The 15,478-nt window shown below is 40.5% G+C and overlaps 1 protein-coding gene across 3 annotated transcripts in view; it reads left to right on the top strand.

Annotated features, from left to right (window-relative positions):
• Positions 1 to 15,478, top strand: part of LOC129723123 (lachesin) — a 323,877-nt gene that overhangs the window by 64,593 nt on the left and 243,806 nt on the right. For all 3 annotated transcript variants that reach the window (XM_055677125.1, XM_055677109.1, XM_055677117.1), the window contains one exon: positions 4,668 to 5,108. In XM_055677125.1, coding sequence (XP_055533100.1) covers positions 5,033 to 5,108 — 76 coding nt within the window. In that variant the 5' untranslated portion in view covers positions 4,668 to 5,032. The remainder of the gene's footprint in view (positions 1 to 4,667; positions 5,109 to 15,478) is intronic.

The following is a 15,478-nucleotide window of genomic DNA, read 5'->3' as shown; positions in this document are numbered from 1 at the left end:
ACTGGAATGTCGGACGTGAGACTCGGTAAATGGAGATTAAGGACTTGGCTCATAGCTCGGAAAGAGCCCCTCAATGATATGCTGTAGCAGGTAGGTGATTCCTCCGCAGGCGCCAACCCGCCGTTAGGTTTGGCCACCTCACGGATTGTATTTGCACCCGAAGCAAGCCCTTATACTCGCCTTACCGCACTCTAAGCGACGATCTTTCACATCCGACTGCTGCTTGGTCGGTACGCGCCATCTTACATCCATCTTACACGGAGCCACACGCTGCGGAGGTCCACTATCGGGTCTGTCCACCAGTATACCGGTGACCTACCATTCCTAGGTCGGTGAGTCCTAGGCATGGTGTCGTCGCATACCCGCGATAATTTGGCAAATAATTGGTCAGCACTCCGGTGGAACCAACTGCACCCTCGCGCTCATTGTCTTTTCGAATACCTCGGCATCGAAATTCCATCCAAGGACGGTTGGATTGTTAGCATCGCTTGCCGCCTTGCGTCGCTGTTCATGAACAGTCCTGGGCTGAAGAACGTCACGTCGATGATCGACTACGTGCCATTCCTGCTGAATGTATACTTAATTCCAACGTGGGCCAGATCTAAGTTGAGCTTTGCCAAAGCTACTAACAAGATCTAGCCCCTCTGAATCGTACCGCCTCTTCCCACTCGACAGTCCGTGTGTCGAATTCGCCTGCTACTACCCACGGCTATAGTCCCGTAAGCTCCAAAGATATCAGGACGACAATCTGGGTAAACTTTTCTATAGACCAACTTGGCGGAGCATAGCAATTGCAACAGAATAATCTTTCCTCCTTGAGTTCATTATTTGTACATGTATTTATTTTTTCATTTTTTTTTGTTTCTTACTGATAGTGCTTCTCTCTCTGTCACTCTCTGTATCACTTTCTTTATCTCCATCTCTATCTCTTTAGATATCTTCTTATTTCTTTCTCTATCCCTCTATATCTTGCTGTTTCTCTCTGTCTTTGCGTAACAATCTCTATCTTTCTCCATCTATCCGTTTTTATCTCCCTCTTTCTCTCTTTCTATATCCCTATCTCTCTCTATCTTTCTATCTCTATTTCTATCTCTATCTCTCTTTTTCTCTCCCTTTTTCTGCATCTTCTATCTCTCTCTATCATTTTTCCTCTATCTCTCTCTATCTCTCACTTTATCTATTTCTCTCTCTTTATCTCTCACTCTCCCTAAGTCTCTCTGTCTCACTCTCTCTATCTCTCTATATTTCTCTCTCTATCTCTCTCCCCCTATCTCTACTTCTATCTCTACTTCTATCTCTCTCTTTATCTCTTTATTTTTATCTCTGTCTATCTCTCTCACTGCCTTCATATCTCTCTCTATTTCTCTCCATTTTTCGTTGTTGACAGTTCAAGAAGCGCCTTAATATTTTTGCCACCCTCCAAATTTTTTATTTTGCCCCGAATTGTTTTTTTAGTTTAAAGGTAATTCATTTTTTGATTTTTTTTTCATTAAAAAACCTAAATTAATCCACCTAGCGGTCAGACCCAGCCTTTCTCATTCAAACTTTAATTTGTAAAAATAGATTTACATGAACGCTTCAATCCAATAAACGTATATTAACTCTTTAGGTTCTAAAATATTGATGTTGTAATCTATACATATAAAATGGTAGTTCGATCTGTCTGTCAGTCTGTCAGTCTGTTTGATTCATACAGGCTCGAAAACTACCGAACCGATCGACGTGAAAATTTGTATGTAGGGTTTTGGTGCCTATAAAGGTTCATATGATAGTTTGAGACCCCTTCCTCTTCTGGAAAGGAGGGGTCCGATACAAATGAAACATAAATTTCTGCACAACTCAAGAACAAACCAAGCAAATGAATATTTGGCGGGTGAATGTTTTTAGTGGTAAGTTTCATAAACCACCTCAGGCAACATTTTGGATTGTAAGATGGAAACTTCCGGTGTCTGGAAAACAGCCAAAAATGGCCGATTTCCACCCAATATAATAATATTCGGAAAACTGTTTATTGAAACTTTACTTTTATCTTTTTCTGCAAACCAAAAATGTTATTGAGAATATTCTCTTGAAGTTTGCTCGTTTTTACCAAAGCCTTAAAATTCACATCATCTCGATCAATTGTATAAATTACAACAAAAGTTCAAAACAATGCACACTGGGAAAAATTAACCCAAATCAGACAGACTATTTGCGTTTTGTTATTATACCGATAGATCGCCGCGTAGGGTAGATCTGCTTAATATATACCACTTCCTTTAGTGGACCACCCGAACTTCTACACCAAATTACACTTTATAAATATACTTATTTTGATTTATGCTTTGACAACTTTAATAATATTCTTCATTAGAAATGTTGCAACAGACGTTTACTATAATATTCTTCATTAAAGCTGCACAAAATGTCTTTTAATAACAGCTACCTGGTTTGCCATGGTTTGTTGACGTTTTCATAGGAAATAGCTTTACCAAAAACTGTACTGACATCACACTTTCCGAGCGAAAACAATCAGATTTTTGATGAACGGGTAGGATAAGAGTGTCTTTAAAATATAAGCAATAAATTTTACTAGAAAAACACTTAAAATATTGAAAAAATAGTGGCTCAATGAAGTATGGAAATAATACTGTTTTCCTTATTCCGGCATGCCTCATTTCGAACAAGAGCTATCATCGAAATAACGCTGCGAATCATAGTTACCATAGTTACCATAAATTTGTTATGATTAAGTAATCGTATAAAATTGCTGCTAAAATGGAAAAAAAACGCAGGAAATTGGTAAAAAATATACTAAAGCAGCTGTTATTGAGTGTCTTCAAGCAATAAAAAGTGGTGTTTCAACTAGAGAAGCTCGCAGGTTCCACAATCCACCGTAATGTTCCGTACAAGCAGCAAGTGGTCAGGAAAACCAGGAAAAGGTAAACAAACTGCATTGACTGCCGCGGAAGAGGACTCATTTGTTCGCTGGATAACTCGGATGGCACGTAAAGGATTCCCTATTACGAAAGAACGGATGCAGTCTACAGTTGATCCAGATGCAGAACTCTCAGTGCGTAAGCCAGAGTTAGTTTCATCAGCGGCAGCTACGGTTGAAGAGATGTATTATTTAGACCTGGCCCAAATTAGGAAATTGTTGTGATCCAAATAAGGAAACGGTGGCCCATTAAAGGAAACTGAAGCGATGATTTATTTCTTTTATTATGAGAAAATAGAGGTATTATACAGTTGTTTTTCATGCAGAAAAGATGATAAACATGTTACTTCATGTTTATACATAATGAAATACTTAATTTAGTTTAGATATTTACACTTTTTGTTGTAAAATTTGCAGCTACGCTACTAAGTGGTCCATTAAAGGCTGTTATACCCTACCTACTTGTTACTGTAACGACGCAACGAAGTTTGTTATGCGCTGTGCTGCAAAATTTGGAATAGGTAGGGAGGAGTACCAGTTGTAGCAATGTTATGGACTATGGAGTTTAAATGGAGTATTGCCATAATTGGTACCATTGCGCTCATGCGCTATTGTCATAACTGGTGCACTTGCCATAAAAAATCTCCCTCTGTGACGTTGCTGTGATGATACAAGCGTGTTCCTTTAATAGTGTTGTATTTCTTGGAGTTTTGCAGTGAGTGCTACTTGGGGCATTTTAAGCCACAGTGTATAACAAACCTATTTTCCATTTTAGTCTCGCCTAATTAATACCAATTTCACAATTATTGTCCAGTAATCAACAAACAAATAAATGTGATAATCATCAGCACACTATTGAGGGCTTTATGCATTCTTAACTCACTTAGTAAAATCTTTATGTTTACAATGATTATACTAGCGATGAGAAAAGTCACTCGAAAGTAAAGTAGCAATCTTCAAGTGAAAGCATAATCCTACCCACTGGTTTGTAGTCCAGAACCATACCGAACCCTGTTAGTGAGTGCAACCGATTTCTCGATAATATATGAACGCACGAACCATGAAAACCCCCTTCCCATTAATGTCTACTGTAAGAAAAGCACCAAGTGGCACAAATTAAATCCAATGAAATCTACTTCAGTACACACCCAGCAAAGCTAGTCATCCTTCCAATCGAAATCTCCTCCGTCCAGCGGACCGTGCTTGCTGTTGTTAGGCATCTACAACAATAAACGACCAAAAGGGTCCCATTCGAAGCTGGTAGAACCGAACCACCACATCACTCGGTGTGAGTGAGTGACACATAAATCAAAGCGAGAGAAGTGTAGCAAGAGCTATAAAACATATCACTCAAGACGGGATAGTCCGGAATCCAGCGGGATACCATCACCCTCCGGTAGTGCCAGAGGCACCACATAATTTAATTGGAAGCTTCCCCTCAGGGGGCGCCCAGACACCGCCATCCCCTTCTCACACTGACATAACCTCTCTGTTCTGTGAATGGAATAGCAACTCGAAAATCACGGCCAAACCCGATCAGAACTCTCAAGATGTTTGCGGCGCCTAACTGGAATCATGGTTTGCTGCAGTTTAAAAAGTGGTTACGTGAAAATGAATGTTTTTTAGTTTCGAGAACACCAAAATTTCAAATTACATTCAAAGTTGTATACACATAGAATTTAAACCCCCCTTAAGATTCACCCACAACTGTCAATTTCCTAATAATAGCATATGTTCTTTTTTCTTTCAGCTCTACGTTCGAGATCAAGCAGTAATAAATTTCGATTAGCCAATCGATGATCCCGCGGGAGGTACAAGCAAGTGATTTAGTGTAGTACATAATCCGATAAGCGACCCCGGCAAGGAGGAGAACGAGCAGCAGGAATCAGCGCGTGTTGTGCTGCCAAAAGTATACACCAAAATTGTGAGGTGCGAAAGAATTAAATCAAGTAACTGAAGTGTAGCCGAGCTCGGTTTCGGCCATGATCCGTGAAGATTTCCCATCAACTGTTCACTTAGACAACAATCCCGAGTGCTGTTGATCGAGGAAAGTGTAGCCCGGAAAGTTTTTCAAACCAAGTGGTGGGCAGTCTGTACAAAGTTGAGCCACCCACAATGAACCCGTCACTCAAAATTAGCTTATCATCGGCTGGGCTGCTGTTCGTTACCTGCTGGCTTAGTCTGGTGAAAGGTAAGTGATTTACCTGCTTTAAAATGCGCTGAAACTTGATAGTCATGCAATAATAAAAGCAATTACAAGAGTCCATCTTTATGTTCTGTTCATGCAAATATTTCCTTCTCTGTTGGGACCCTGCACCCCTTCCAACTTGCATAAGACGTTTTCTCAAGTTTGAGCAGCTCTTTTACGCTGTTTCTCAGCTGAACTTGCAGCAGCTATGAATATTAATATTCAACCTGATTGCTACCTTGGAATTCTCACCGATGGCATTTTTTTACAACAATGTCTTGGTTTCATATTTTTATCCACCATCAGATAGAACTGTTGACTCTGGTTTAAAACACGAAGCAAACAGCGAACAGGTGTACTGAATGCTGAGAAGAAAAATGAAGCTGCGAAAATAATTGGATCCGAAATTGAAGACGAATTGTGCTGGTCGAACAACCCGGGCATCCTTGGAGAATAAGATTCGACGAAGGACTTCACGGTCCCTTTTCTGCTAGAGTAGTGCCAAAGATTGGCTTTCTGCACAAATTGAGAAGAAGCGCTACTGTTGAGTTCATTTTCAACCCTTGCGCTTTTTATAAAAAGTGCAGTGAAAAAATATATCGCTCCAAGAATTTGTTGACACTTGCCAACAAGGATTTTCCTTGTTAAACCGAAGTTAGAACACAAAACAGATTAACATAATATCTTTAACATTTCTGATTTGGTTTTGCCCTAAACTTTGTATCAAAATGAAATGCAAAATTTTGCAAAACCCGAAAAATAGGAAGAAAGTGGCTAGCAACAGGCCTAGAAATAAATAAATATCATGTTTTTTTATTCCTCCAACTCTGATAACTAATGGTTCAGATATTAAACTTAGTGATGAAAGTGATGAGAGAATACAGGTTTATATTATTAGCTTCATTCTGACGGTAGAAAAAGGTATACCGATAAGAATGCAGTCTGGCTAAACATCATTAGCATGCAGTCTAAGATGCTAGTAGATGAACATTCAGATATTGTAAATTTTTATTGAGCTTGGTTTGAGGCTTTGAAGTCGATGAATCCAAAAACTAAAATTTCGAATATAAATTAATCAATAATACTAAACTCCAAACCCTGAAACAGAAAGCTATAGTCAACAACAATATCTCACGCTAGCCTGGGGGGCTAATGCGGTCTCGATCAACTAGATTAGTTGAGAGAATTCGTTATCGATATTGTTTTCGGAACATTTTGCATGTTGTAGGATAAGTACAACGATACACCGTGCCCCAGTGCTGAGTCGAGAAAATTTCCAGCTCGAAAAGTTCCTCGACCTGATCGGGAATCGAACCCGATATCACAACCGTGTGGGAGAGCTAGCCGACTGACATCGCTAACCACAGAACCACGGGGACCACATAGAAAGCTATAGTCATACACTTTAAATCATCAATTCCAAATTCTGAACCATAATTCCCTAAGCCTAAAACCAATATACCAAATCTAAAATTATTTTTAATAAATCCTAGGTCTAAGGTCTCAACACCAAAATCCTAAATCCTAAGTCCTGCAAATCAAAATTCAAAACACTTTAAACTAAAAAATAAAACGCAATATCGAAAAAAAAACTTAAATGGAAAATTTATAATCTGAAATCCTCAATCATCAATACTAATCCAAACTACGAAACTCAAAACAATAAACTTCAAATCCGAGATAATAAATCCCTAACCTTAAAATCCCAAATCTAAATCATCAATTCTAAACTCTTAATCCTAAATCCAAAATCTCAAATTCTGAATCCTGAATCTTAAATTCTAAATCCCAGAATTCAGAATTCCGAATCCCAAATCCTCAATCTAATTCCTGAATCCTAAATCCCGAATTTCGAGTCTCAAGTCCTAAACATCGAATCTTTATTTTTTTTTTTTCATTTATTTGGCATTCCGTCATAATGGCATAGCCTGATCCACAAAGTTTATTCAATTCACTCGGTCATTTTGGCTGCCGCTCTCCAATCCCTGGGACACCGTGTACTCCCCGCGAATTCTCTCTCCACCTTGTCAACCCATCTTGCCCGTCATTCGAAACCTCAAGCGCTCGCAGCTCCTCCTCAAGCATTGTCCACATTTCATGCCCGTAGAGAACAACCGTTTTTCTGAGCGTTACAGTTTGTTCATGCTTTGTTTGTTGCTGCTTCGTACGAGGGCTTAGTCTTTTCGACCGTATTTGCTTGTGGAGCACGACTTTTGCTGATAATACCGGATCTAACGGCACGTGTGTTTGTCCTCAGTTACCAGTGAGCCACACACCGATTACCTTGAACTCATCGCCGTCGATCGTAATGCTACTGCTTAGGCGTTGTCGGTCGGTTTCGGTTCCACCGGCTAGTATATACTTGGTTTTAGACGTATTTACCGGCAACCCAATCTTCGCTGCTTTCCGAATGAAATATTGAATGATGAATGAAATATTTTGTTTCAAAATAACGACTTGTTTGATTGAAATGGTGTCTTCAGCAAAGTTGTAACTAATAAAATTGCGATTCTAAAAAAAAACACTGTAAAAAATTTTTTTTCTGGGCCAAATGTTCCAAATTGTCACAAAATCTAAAATATCTCAAAAAGTACCTTTTTTAAAATCTAATAATATCCAAAACTTGAAAGCGATAAAGTATTCCAAGTCATCGCAACTAACTAACGCGTTTCGTATTTGTACGTCATGTCGTCTGCATGTAGAGATACTAGCTCTCTCTCTACGCGTATTATTTAAACAACCGTCTGATAGCGAGAATCGTCGCTGAGTTACGCATATTAGATTTCAATAGGGCCAGTATCAAAATGATTGATTATGTTACAAAAACAGCGCCTTTTGACAGATAGTCGTTCATATTGTCGTTTTCAATGCGTAAAAAAAATAGATTTTTTAAAAAGGTCCTTTTTAAGATATTTAAGATTTTGTGACAATTTGGAATGTTTTGCCAAGAAAAAAAATTTACGGTATATATATTTTTTTTAGAATCGCAATTTTATTACCTACAACTTTGCTGAAGACACCATTTCAATCAAACAAGTCGTTTTTCTGATACAAAATATTTTATTCGTCAGTCATATTTTTGGATAGGCCTTCTGAAACAGCAGTCGTGAGTCTACATGAAGAACTGATAGTGTAGAATGACCTCTTTATCAACTGGAAAAAACTGTGCAAAGTTTCAGTGAAATCGTAGAGGACATCCTGAAAAAATATTTATTTTTATTTATTTTCCAGGGAATGCCTCGTAGACTGTTCTTCTACGAAGACGGCCTGATAACTTCCTACAAATCTGTTGACTAGCGGTGAGAAAGCACTCTGTAGGCGGCATTCAGGACGGTGATCGCACGATAGTTCCCACAGTCCAATTTGTCGCCTTTCTTATGTAGAGGGCAGATATCCTTCCACCCCTTCGGTAGCTGTTCTATATCCCAAATTCTTGCAAACAGCCGATGCAAACAGGTTACCAACTTTTCCGTCCATCTGAGCTCCGCTACGTGGCCATCCTTCGCATTCCCAGCTGACTTATTGTTTTTCAGCTGCTTGGTGGCATAATGAACTTCGTCTATCGTTGGATCTTCTACGTTTGTCGCATAGACGAGATCGCTTTCTCCGTCGCCATGGTTCTCTGCCTGGGCGCCATTCAACTGTTCGTCGAAGTGCTGCCTCCACCTTTCGGTCACCTCATGATCGTCCATCAGAATACACAAAGCCTCTGCGGGAAGCGTTGAGTTTCTGGTAGAATTTTCGCGATTCTTGAGAATGATGTAGCTGTTCCAGCTCTGCATACTTCACATTTTCCGGGCGGCCCTGTTTCTCCCGGAAGATTTGAGTTTGCTGCATCTTCTTCTATCTGTGTCTTTCTACATTCTGACGAGTTGCATTGCGTATCTTAGTCGCCCGCGAAGCGTTCTCCTCATCCATCACTTTCCAACATTCATCATCGAACCACTCGTTCCATTGAGTTCGTCCCACATGCCCGTTGACGTTCTCCGCTACGCTGTTGATGACTGTTTTGATGGTGTTTCAACAGTCTTCGAGAGGAGCTTCCTCCAGCTGGTCCTTTTCCGACTGCGCAACTTCAAGCGGATGCGCGGAGTTTTCGGTGACGTTAGGCTGCTCCAGTCGCGCAAGATCTGAACGAGGTGGGCGTCGGTACCGAATGTTGTTAACAACGGACAGTTTTTGGCGCATCTCAACCATCCCCAGGTAGTGGTCCGAGTCGGCGTTAGCGCTTTCCATCCCGGAACGTACGTACCATTGAGTCCTTCCAGCGCATCTCATGCAGCGCTACGACGTCGAATCTGCGGAATTTTAATGTGTGCTCGCTTGGAAATTGAGAGACCGGCAGTTCCACGTCCCGAGTTTCCAATCGTCAGTCTGTTTTCGTCGCATGGGTCTGTGCCGAATGTTCAAGACCGAATTTCTTTGTTCCTCATTCATTACTTGTGAGTGTTTTACGGTGGCTGCTTGTAAGACCAACCCCCTGTTTCGCCAGAGAACCATCGTGTACAACACTGTTTAGAGTCTTACGTTGGCACGATGATGGTAATCGGCTGCCCCTAACCTGGAGTACAGACGCTCGGAAACTCGAAAGAGCCCTCCTTCCCTGTCAGCATACGACCAAGTTCCCAGGGTTGGTAACCCGATCTTCCCTTGGTTGTTCGTATCCCAGCTGGATACGAGAATTTTGCTTACTTACGTTACTTTGACGGCGACAGACCGATTATCGATCCAATGCCGAATCCAGAATACGTCGCCATGTCACTCGGTCTTGGGCTGCTATCCTCCAATCTCCCCTAACATTTATTTCGCGGGCCTCTTCGTCGACAGCAAACATCCAACGAGTGTGGGACCTACCTCGAAGTCGACGTCCTCTATCGGGGTTTCTGCTAAATATAGTCTTCGCTTCTTCCGGCATTTTAGCTACATGGCCAGCCCACTGCAACCTGCCGTGTTTTATCCGCTTTACTATTTCCGCCGATATGTACACCTGGTTCACTGCCTGTAATCACATAATTGTAACATTCGACATTTTATTGAAGTCGCGCATTTCATTGAAAAATGCTTAAAATAGTACGTACTTTTTACATCCGAAAAAATATGCTTATGATTGTTCGAAAAAAGTGGTAAAAATACCAAGTTGTTTTGTCACATAGCGTAAATAACCGCATAATTGTCACACTACCTAACCTTTTCAACTTTTTTGTCAAAAAAGCTCCCATCCGAATCCACATCTGCATCCTTTGGAACTCGAAAGTTATTCTGGTCCGGTAACCTACCACCGGTGATCCGTTTCTTATGTTCGGCTCATGCTTGTTGAATACAAGAAAAACTTCGTCTCCCTTGTGATATATTCTAAAAGTAGCTTAAAAGTGATGGCATAAATCATGAAGAAAGCATTACTCTACACTATTCAATGTATACATAGTGTAGAGTAATGCTTTCTTCATGATACTAAGTTTAGTTGAAGTATCTATTTGCAAGAATATATTGGGAACAATGCATTTAAGGTCAAAATATAAAAGTGTCATTTGCTCGAACAACCAATTTTGCAAATTATTTACAATTACAATTAATATTTACAATTATGCGATTATGGGCAACACTTCATGGTTCATGCGTCTACGCCAAACATCATTTTCTAGTTTGTCAAAGATTGAACGCAAAACCCTACGCTCTAAAACACCAAGAACTCGCCGATCGGCCTCCTTCAACGTCCATGCTTCAGGGCCGTAGAGGGCCACGGGAAGAATTAGTGTTTTGTAGAGTGCAAGTTTAGTACGGGTTTGCAAGCTACGGGACCTCAGCTGGTTACGCAACCCGTAGAAGACCCTGTTTGCAGCTGCTATCCGCCTTTTTATCTCACAGTTAACCTCGTTGCCACATGTCACTAATGTACCCAAGTAAATAAATTCGTCGACTAGTTCAAAAGTTTCCCCATCTAACATCACCTCAGCACCAACATCCGTCGGACTACCACGCTCTTTACCAGCCACCATGTATTTCGTTTTGGCAGAGTTAATGATGAGCCCTACTCTCGCAGCTTCCCTCCTGAGAGGTCCGAAGGCCTCTTTCACAGCTCTACGGTTGATACCAATGATGTCGATATCGTCCGCAAAACCTAGAAGCATGTGAGACTTCGTAATGATGGTGCCTCTTCTTTGCACGCCGGCCCTTCCTGAAGCAGGGATATGCTTCAAACTATCTAACGTCACTAATTCTGCTTACGGAACCTTAATATATCGCGTATCAAATATTGCTTGCATATTAGTTTGGCCCAATACACATAAGACGGTCTCCATATAAAGCAGTGGCTAATATTACCAGAATGTGAATTTATTTTTATTTTTTTTATTTATTCATAAGTCTTCGAAAAAAAAAAATTCGTACAGACTGTTCTAATGACTACTCATTCTAAGTTTAAATGTAGATTTGGACAAGTTAAAAACATAATAGTTCGAAATATTATTAAAATTACGACAACAAACATCAAAAGGGTTGTTTGTGCAAACAGAGTGCGGTGACTTGCGATCCGGAGAAAATCACTTCGCCTGGTGAGCCTTGGTGGTACGTTGAATCGAATGTGGCTAAGTAATTCTGGACTATCTACATTATTCTCCAGGAGGTCGAAGATTAGGAGACGTTGTAGCATGGTTCTCCTACTTGACAGAGTTGGTAGATGTATGAGAGAGCAGCGTTGTTCATAGTGCGGTAGCCGCACTGGATCATTCCACGGCAGCAATCGGAGGGCATAACGAAGGAACTGACGCTGCACTCGTTCGATTTGGTTGGTTTTAACAGCATTATTAGGAGCCCACACAAGCACTCCATACTCTAGGATGCTACGCACAAGAGAACAATAGAGTGATTTTAAACAGTATACGTCGTCAAATTTTTGTGTGTTCCTTTTAATTAACCCCAATATGGCATATGCTTTTGCGGTTGTAGCTGAAATATGCTGAGCAAAATTCAACTTGGCATCGAGGAGGATGCCCAAATCCTTTACAGTGTTGACTCGGTTGATGCTGACAGTGGACATCCTATAGTCGAACATCATAACTTGTCTCTTTCTGCAGAATGAGATAACGTTACACTTTCGCACGTTTACTTCCATTCCGTTAAGTGTACACCAGCTCAACAAAGTGTCGATATCAGCTTGAATTGCACAGCAGTCTAAAGTGGATGTAATCACTCGAAGAAGTTTGAGATCGACGGCAAACATGTACTTGGGAGACCGTATGGTTGAACCCAAATCATTAACGAAAAGAATGAATAAAAGTGGGCCAAGGTGGCTTACTTGAGGCACCCCCGAATGTAACGCAAACGGTGAAGAACGCGTTCCGCCGATACGTACGTACGCGCTGCGTTCGTTGAGATACGACGACAGCCACTGCGTGAGCCAGTTCGGCAGTCCCATTTTGTGTAGTTTTGTAGCCAACAGAAGGTGGGGTACCTTATCGAACGCCTTGGCAAGGTCAACGTAAACGGCATCGATTTTCATATACAGGAAATTTTTTTTTTATTCTCGCTTATTTTCCGTCGGTCTAGTTTTTGCCACTGTTGTGGCCAATCACCGACGCCCAGGGAGGCGACTCCACACCCAGGACTCACGACCCGTTTATTAACGGACCGGCGCCAACGGCTTTACTTCCTCATGCGATGGAAGGCGTGATCCCAGAGATTTTTCGCCTCAGAAAATCTCCCGGTGTCGGCTAGGATTGAATCTAGACCAGTTGGGTTGGTTGTGAGTGGATCACGCCACCTCACAACCATCGACACCTTATCGGCGGTGGGATTCGAACCCAGGCGTCGAGCGTGGTTGGCGGAGACGTTACCAACCACACTAGGCCCCCGCTAAGCACGTGATTTTGTAGTTTTTTATCTATATTTTCATAATTTCTCTATGAAACCTTGATATATAAAAAGGTTAATGTTGCAAAACACCTCCAAAGTTACCTCTTTCAAACATTTTGGAATATATAAAATCCTACTGAAGCTGTTATGATATGTTTGCATACAATCAAGAACTTATTATGTAAGCTTCCTAAAACCGGAAGAGTATGCAGAGTCTATCGCAGGCCACGTTGAATATATTCGGAAATTTCCTAATTTTTACCTTCAAAGACATCAAATGTAAGCACGTGTAAGCACACCTCCTGATAGTGTGCATGAGAGCCCTGTTTGTACCCTGCAAGAATCAATGTTAAAAGTTTGCGGAAAATTTGCGTTTTTGTAGAAAAATATGCATAAAAGTTTTTCATTTTGTCAGTATATTTTGAATTTTTTGGTGTTTTACTATCGAAATTCTTCGTATATCACACCAATTTGGTCCAGAACACATGGAGAATACGAAAAATCAGTATAATTATTCTTTTATATACACTGAAGACTTATTTTCTAGTTTCGAGAAAAAAAAGAGATATGCCTCAATTCACGTGGTTTATGAACAGCCCCTTGTCACTACAATACTTTCTCATATGACAAAATCATCTACAGTAGATAACCAACAATTTGACAGCAAAAATTATCAAAATAATCAATTACTCAAGAACAGTACAAGATATCGACCTCATTTCAATCACGATTTCCGTTTTAGGCCAAAAATACTGAAAATTTGAAATATTGCATTTTGGCCACTAGATTGACCACTAACATATTCAAACAAGGCTCAAACATTTTTTGACGGTTTTCTTCGTTATATTTTCAACTCAGAAAAGTCTTTTTACGCGGTCCCATTCAAATTAGGAACGCTTCCCTCGTGTAAATAAAGACCTTATACCTTATATAATATAGTTTCGCATAAAGCATAACATCATTTAACAAAAAGTGACCAAAGCAATTCCTATCCTGTGCTAGGGATGCAGTGGAACCCGGGGCCTCTAAACAAAACAAGAATCATCATCCGTTTCCTTCCCAAGTAGTACAGCCTTTTGATCGTGACCGAGATTGTTGGTTAGTGGTTTATTTTGAATTTTTAATGTTTCGTCCACTCTCTCTCTCTCTCTCTTTCTCTCTCTCTCTCTCTCTCTCTCTCTGTCACACACACACATACACACACATACACACATATACACACACATACACACACATACACACACAATCACACACATACACACGCATATATACACATACACACTCATATACACGTACACACACATACACATATATACTCACATACACACACGGCCATATTCATTGTTTTAAGTAATTTCTTTCAAGAATTTTGCATTTGCCATGAGTTTCCCACGGCACATTAGAGAACGTCTAATAATTACGTAACGCAAATATTTACCTTCTTTGACCCCGCTCCTATGTCACTCTCTTTTTTTGGACCTTTAATACTGATTTTATGTGTTGTCAAACTTTTCAACCTTCCTCTCGAACGTTACATACTAATTGGATGATCCCTTACATGTTCTCTTGCACATTTCCTATCACGGAAGTTAATTTAGGGCAATAAAAAAAATCAAAAATCTTGATTCGATTTTATGCACAATTCGAGTTTACGCACATTTCAAAAACGAGAATATGGGTTAAATTGAGGTATACCTGTATTGTGATTCGTACGTTTTCCCACTGATTCGAGAGCTACGATCGTAATCTCCAAAATTAAAAAGAGATAATTTGATATGTTCTGCCAAGAACTGTTTCTCAAATTTCAATTGTGCTTTTCTTTGAAACCTTGTTTACGAATGTATGGATAGAACGTAAAATATTACAACGTTTTTTTACAGTTAGAAGATAAATAAATATAGCAATTATCAACAAAACTATTTTCGAAGAAATATGTACTTCTCTTTTATACTTCCACTTCATACTAAGCGATTTTCTCGGGCGCCCTGCTGAGTGTGATATTCCACCCACGTCTGGTCTATGTTTCACCGATATTAATCACAGAATACCCGAAAACAAGCACAAAAAAGCGGTTAATCCTGTTTTAATTACAAAGCAATCCTACATCGACTGCCTTACTGCAGCAAAGCGTTTAGCCCCCTGGTTTCTATTCCTGTGAGAACCGTCGGGGCCCGGTCCCCAGCATCCATAGTCGGTCAGATCATAAGCCGCAAAGTCACCCGTTTCGTTTTGAATCGTCGTTGAATTAACGGTTTCAAAGGCAGCACGTCTGGGTTGGAAGCTGCCGGGGGAAATACAATTTGTTTGTATTTCATAAATTCAGCTGCAAATGAGTTTTAATTGAAACATTTCCTCTACCGACCATCCACCAATCTCCCAGGCGTTGGCGAAGCACCGAAGGTTGGGGGGTTTGGGGCAGATAAGGTCATCCCTGGCTGTGAAAGGTTTATGATAATGACAATTTACCCGGAAAGGTTTGATGCGAGGTTGTGTCGTGGAGGGATGGGATGCCCCATTACCAA

Source organism: Wyeomyia smithii, chromosome 1, assembly GCF_029784165.1.
Source record: "Wyeomyia smithii strain HCP4-BCI-WySm-NY-G18 chromosome 1, ASM2978416v1, whole genome shotgun sequence".
NCBI classification, from domain to species: domain Eukaryota; kingdom Metazoa; phylum Arthropoda; class Insecta; order Diptera; family Culicidae; genus Wyeomyia; species Wyeomyia smithii.
The sequence above is the reverse complement of the archived record's forward strand: the minus strand, read 5'-3'. Positions and strand labels throughout refer to the sequence as shown.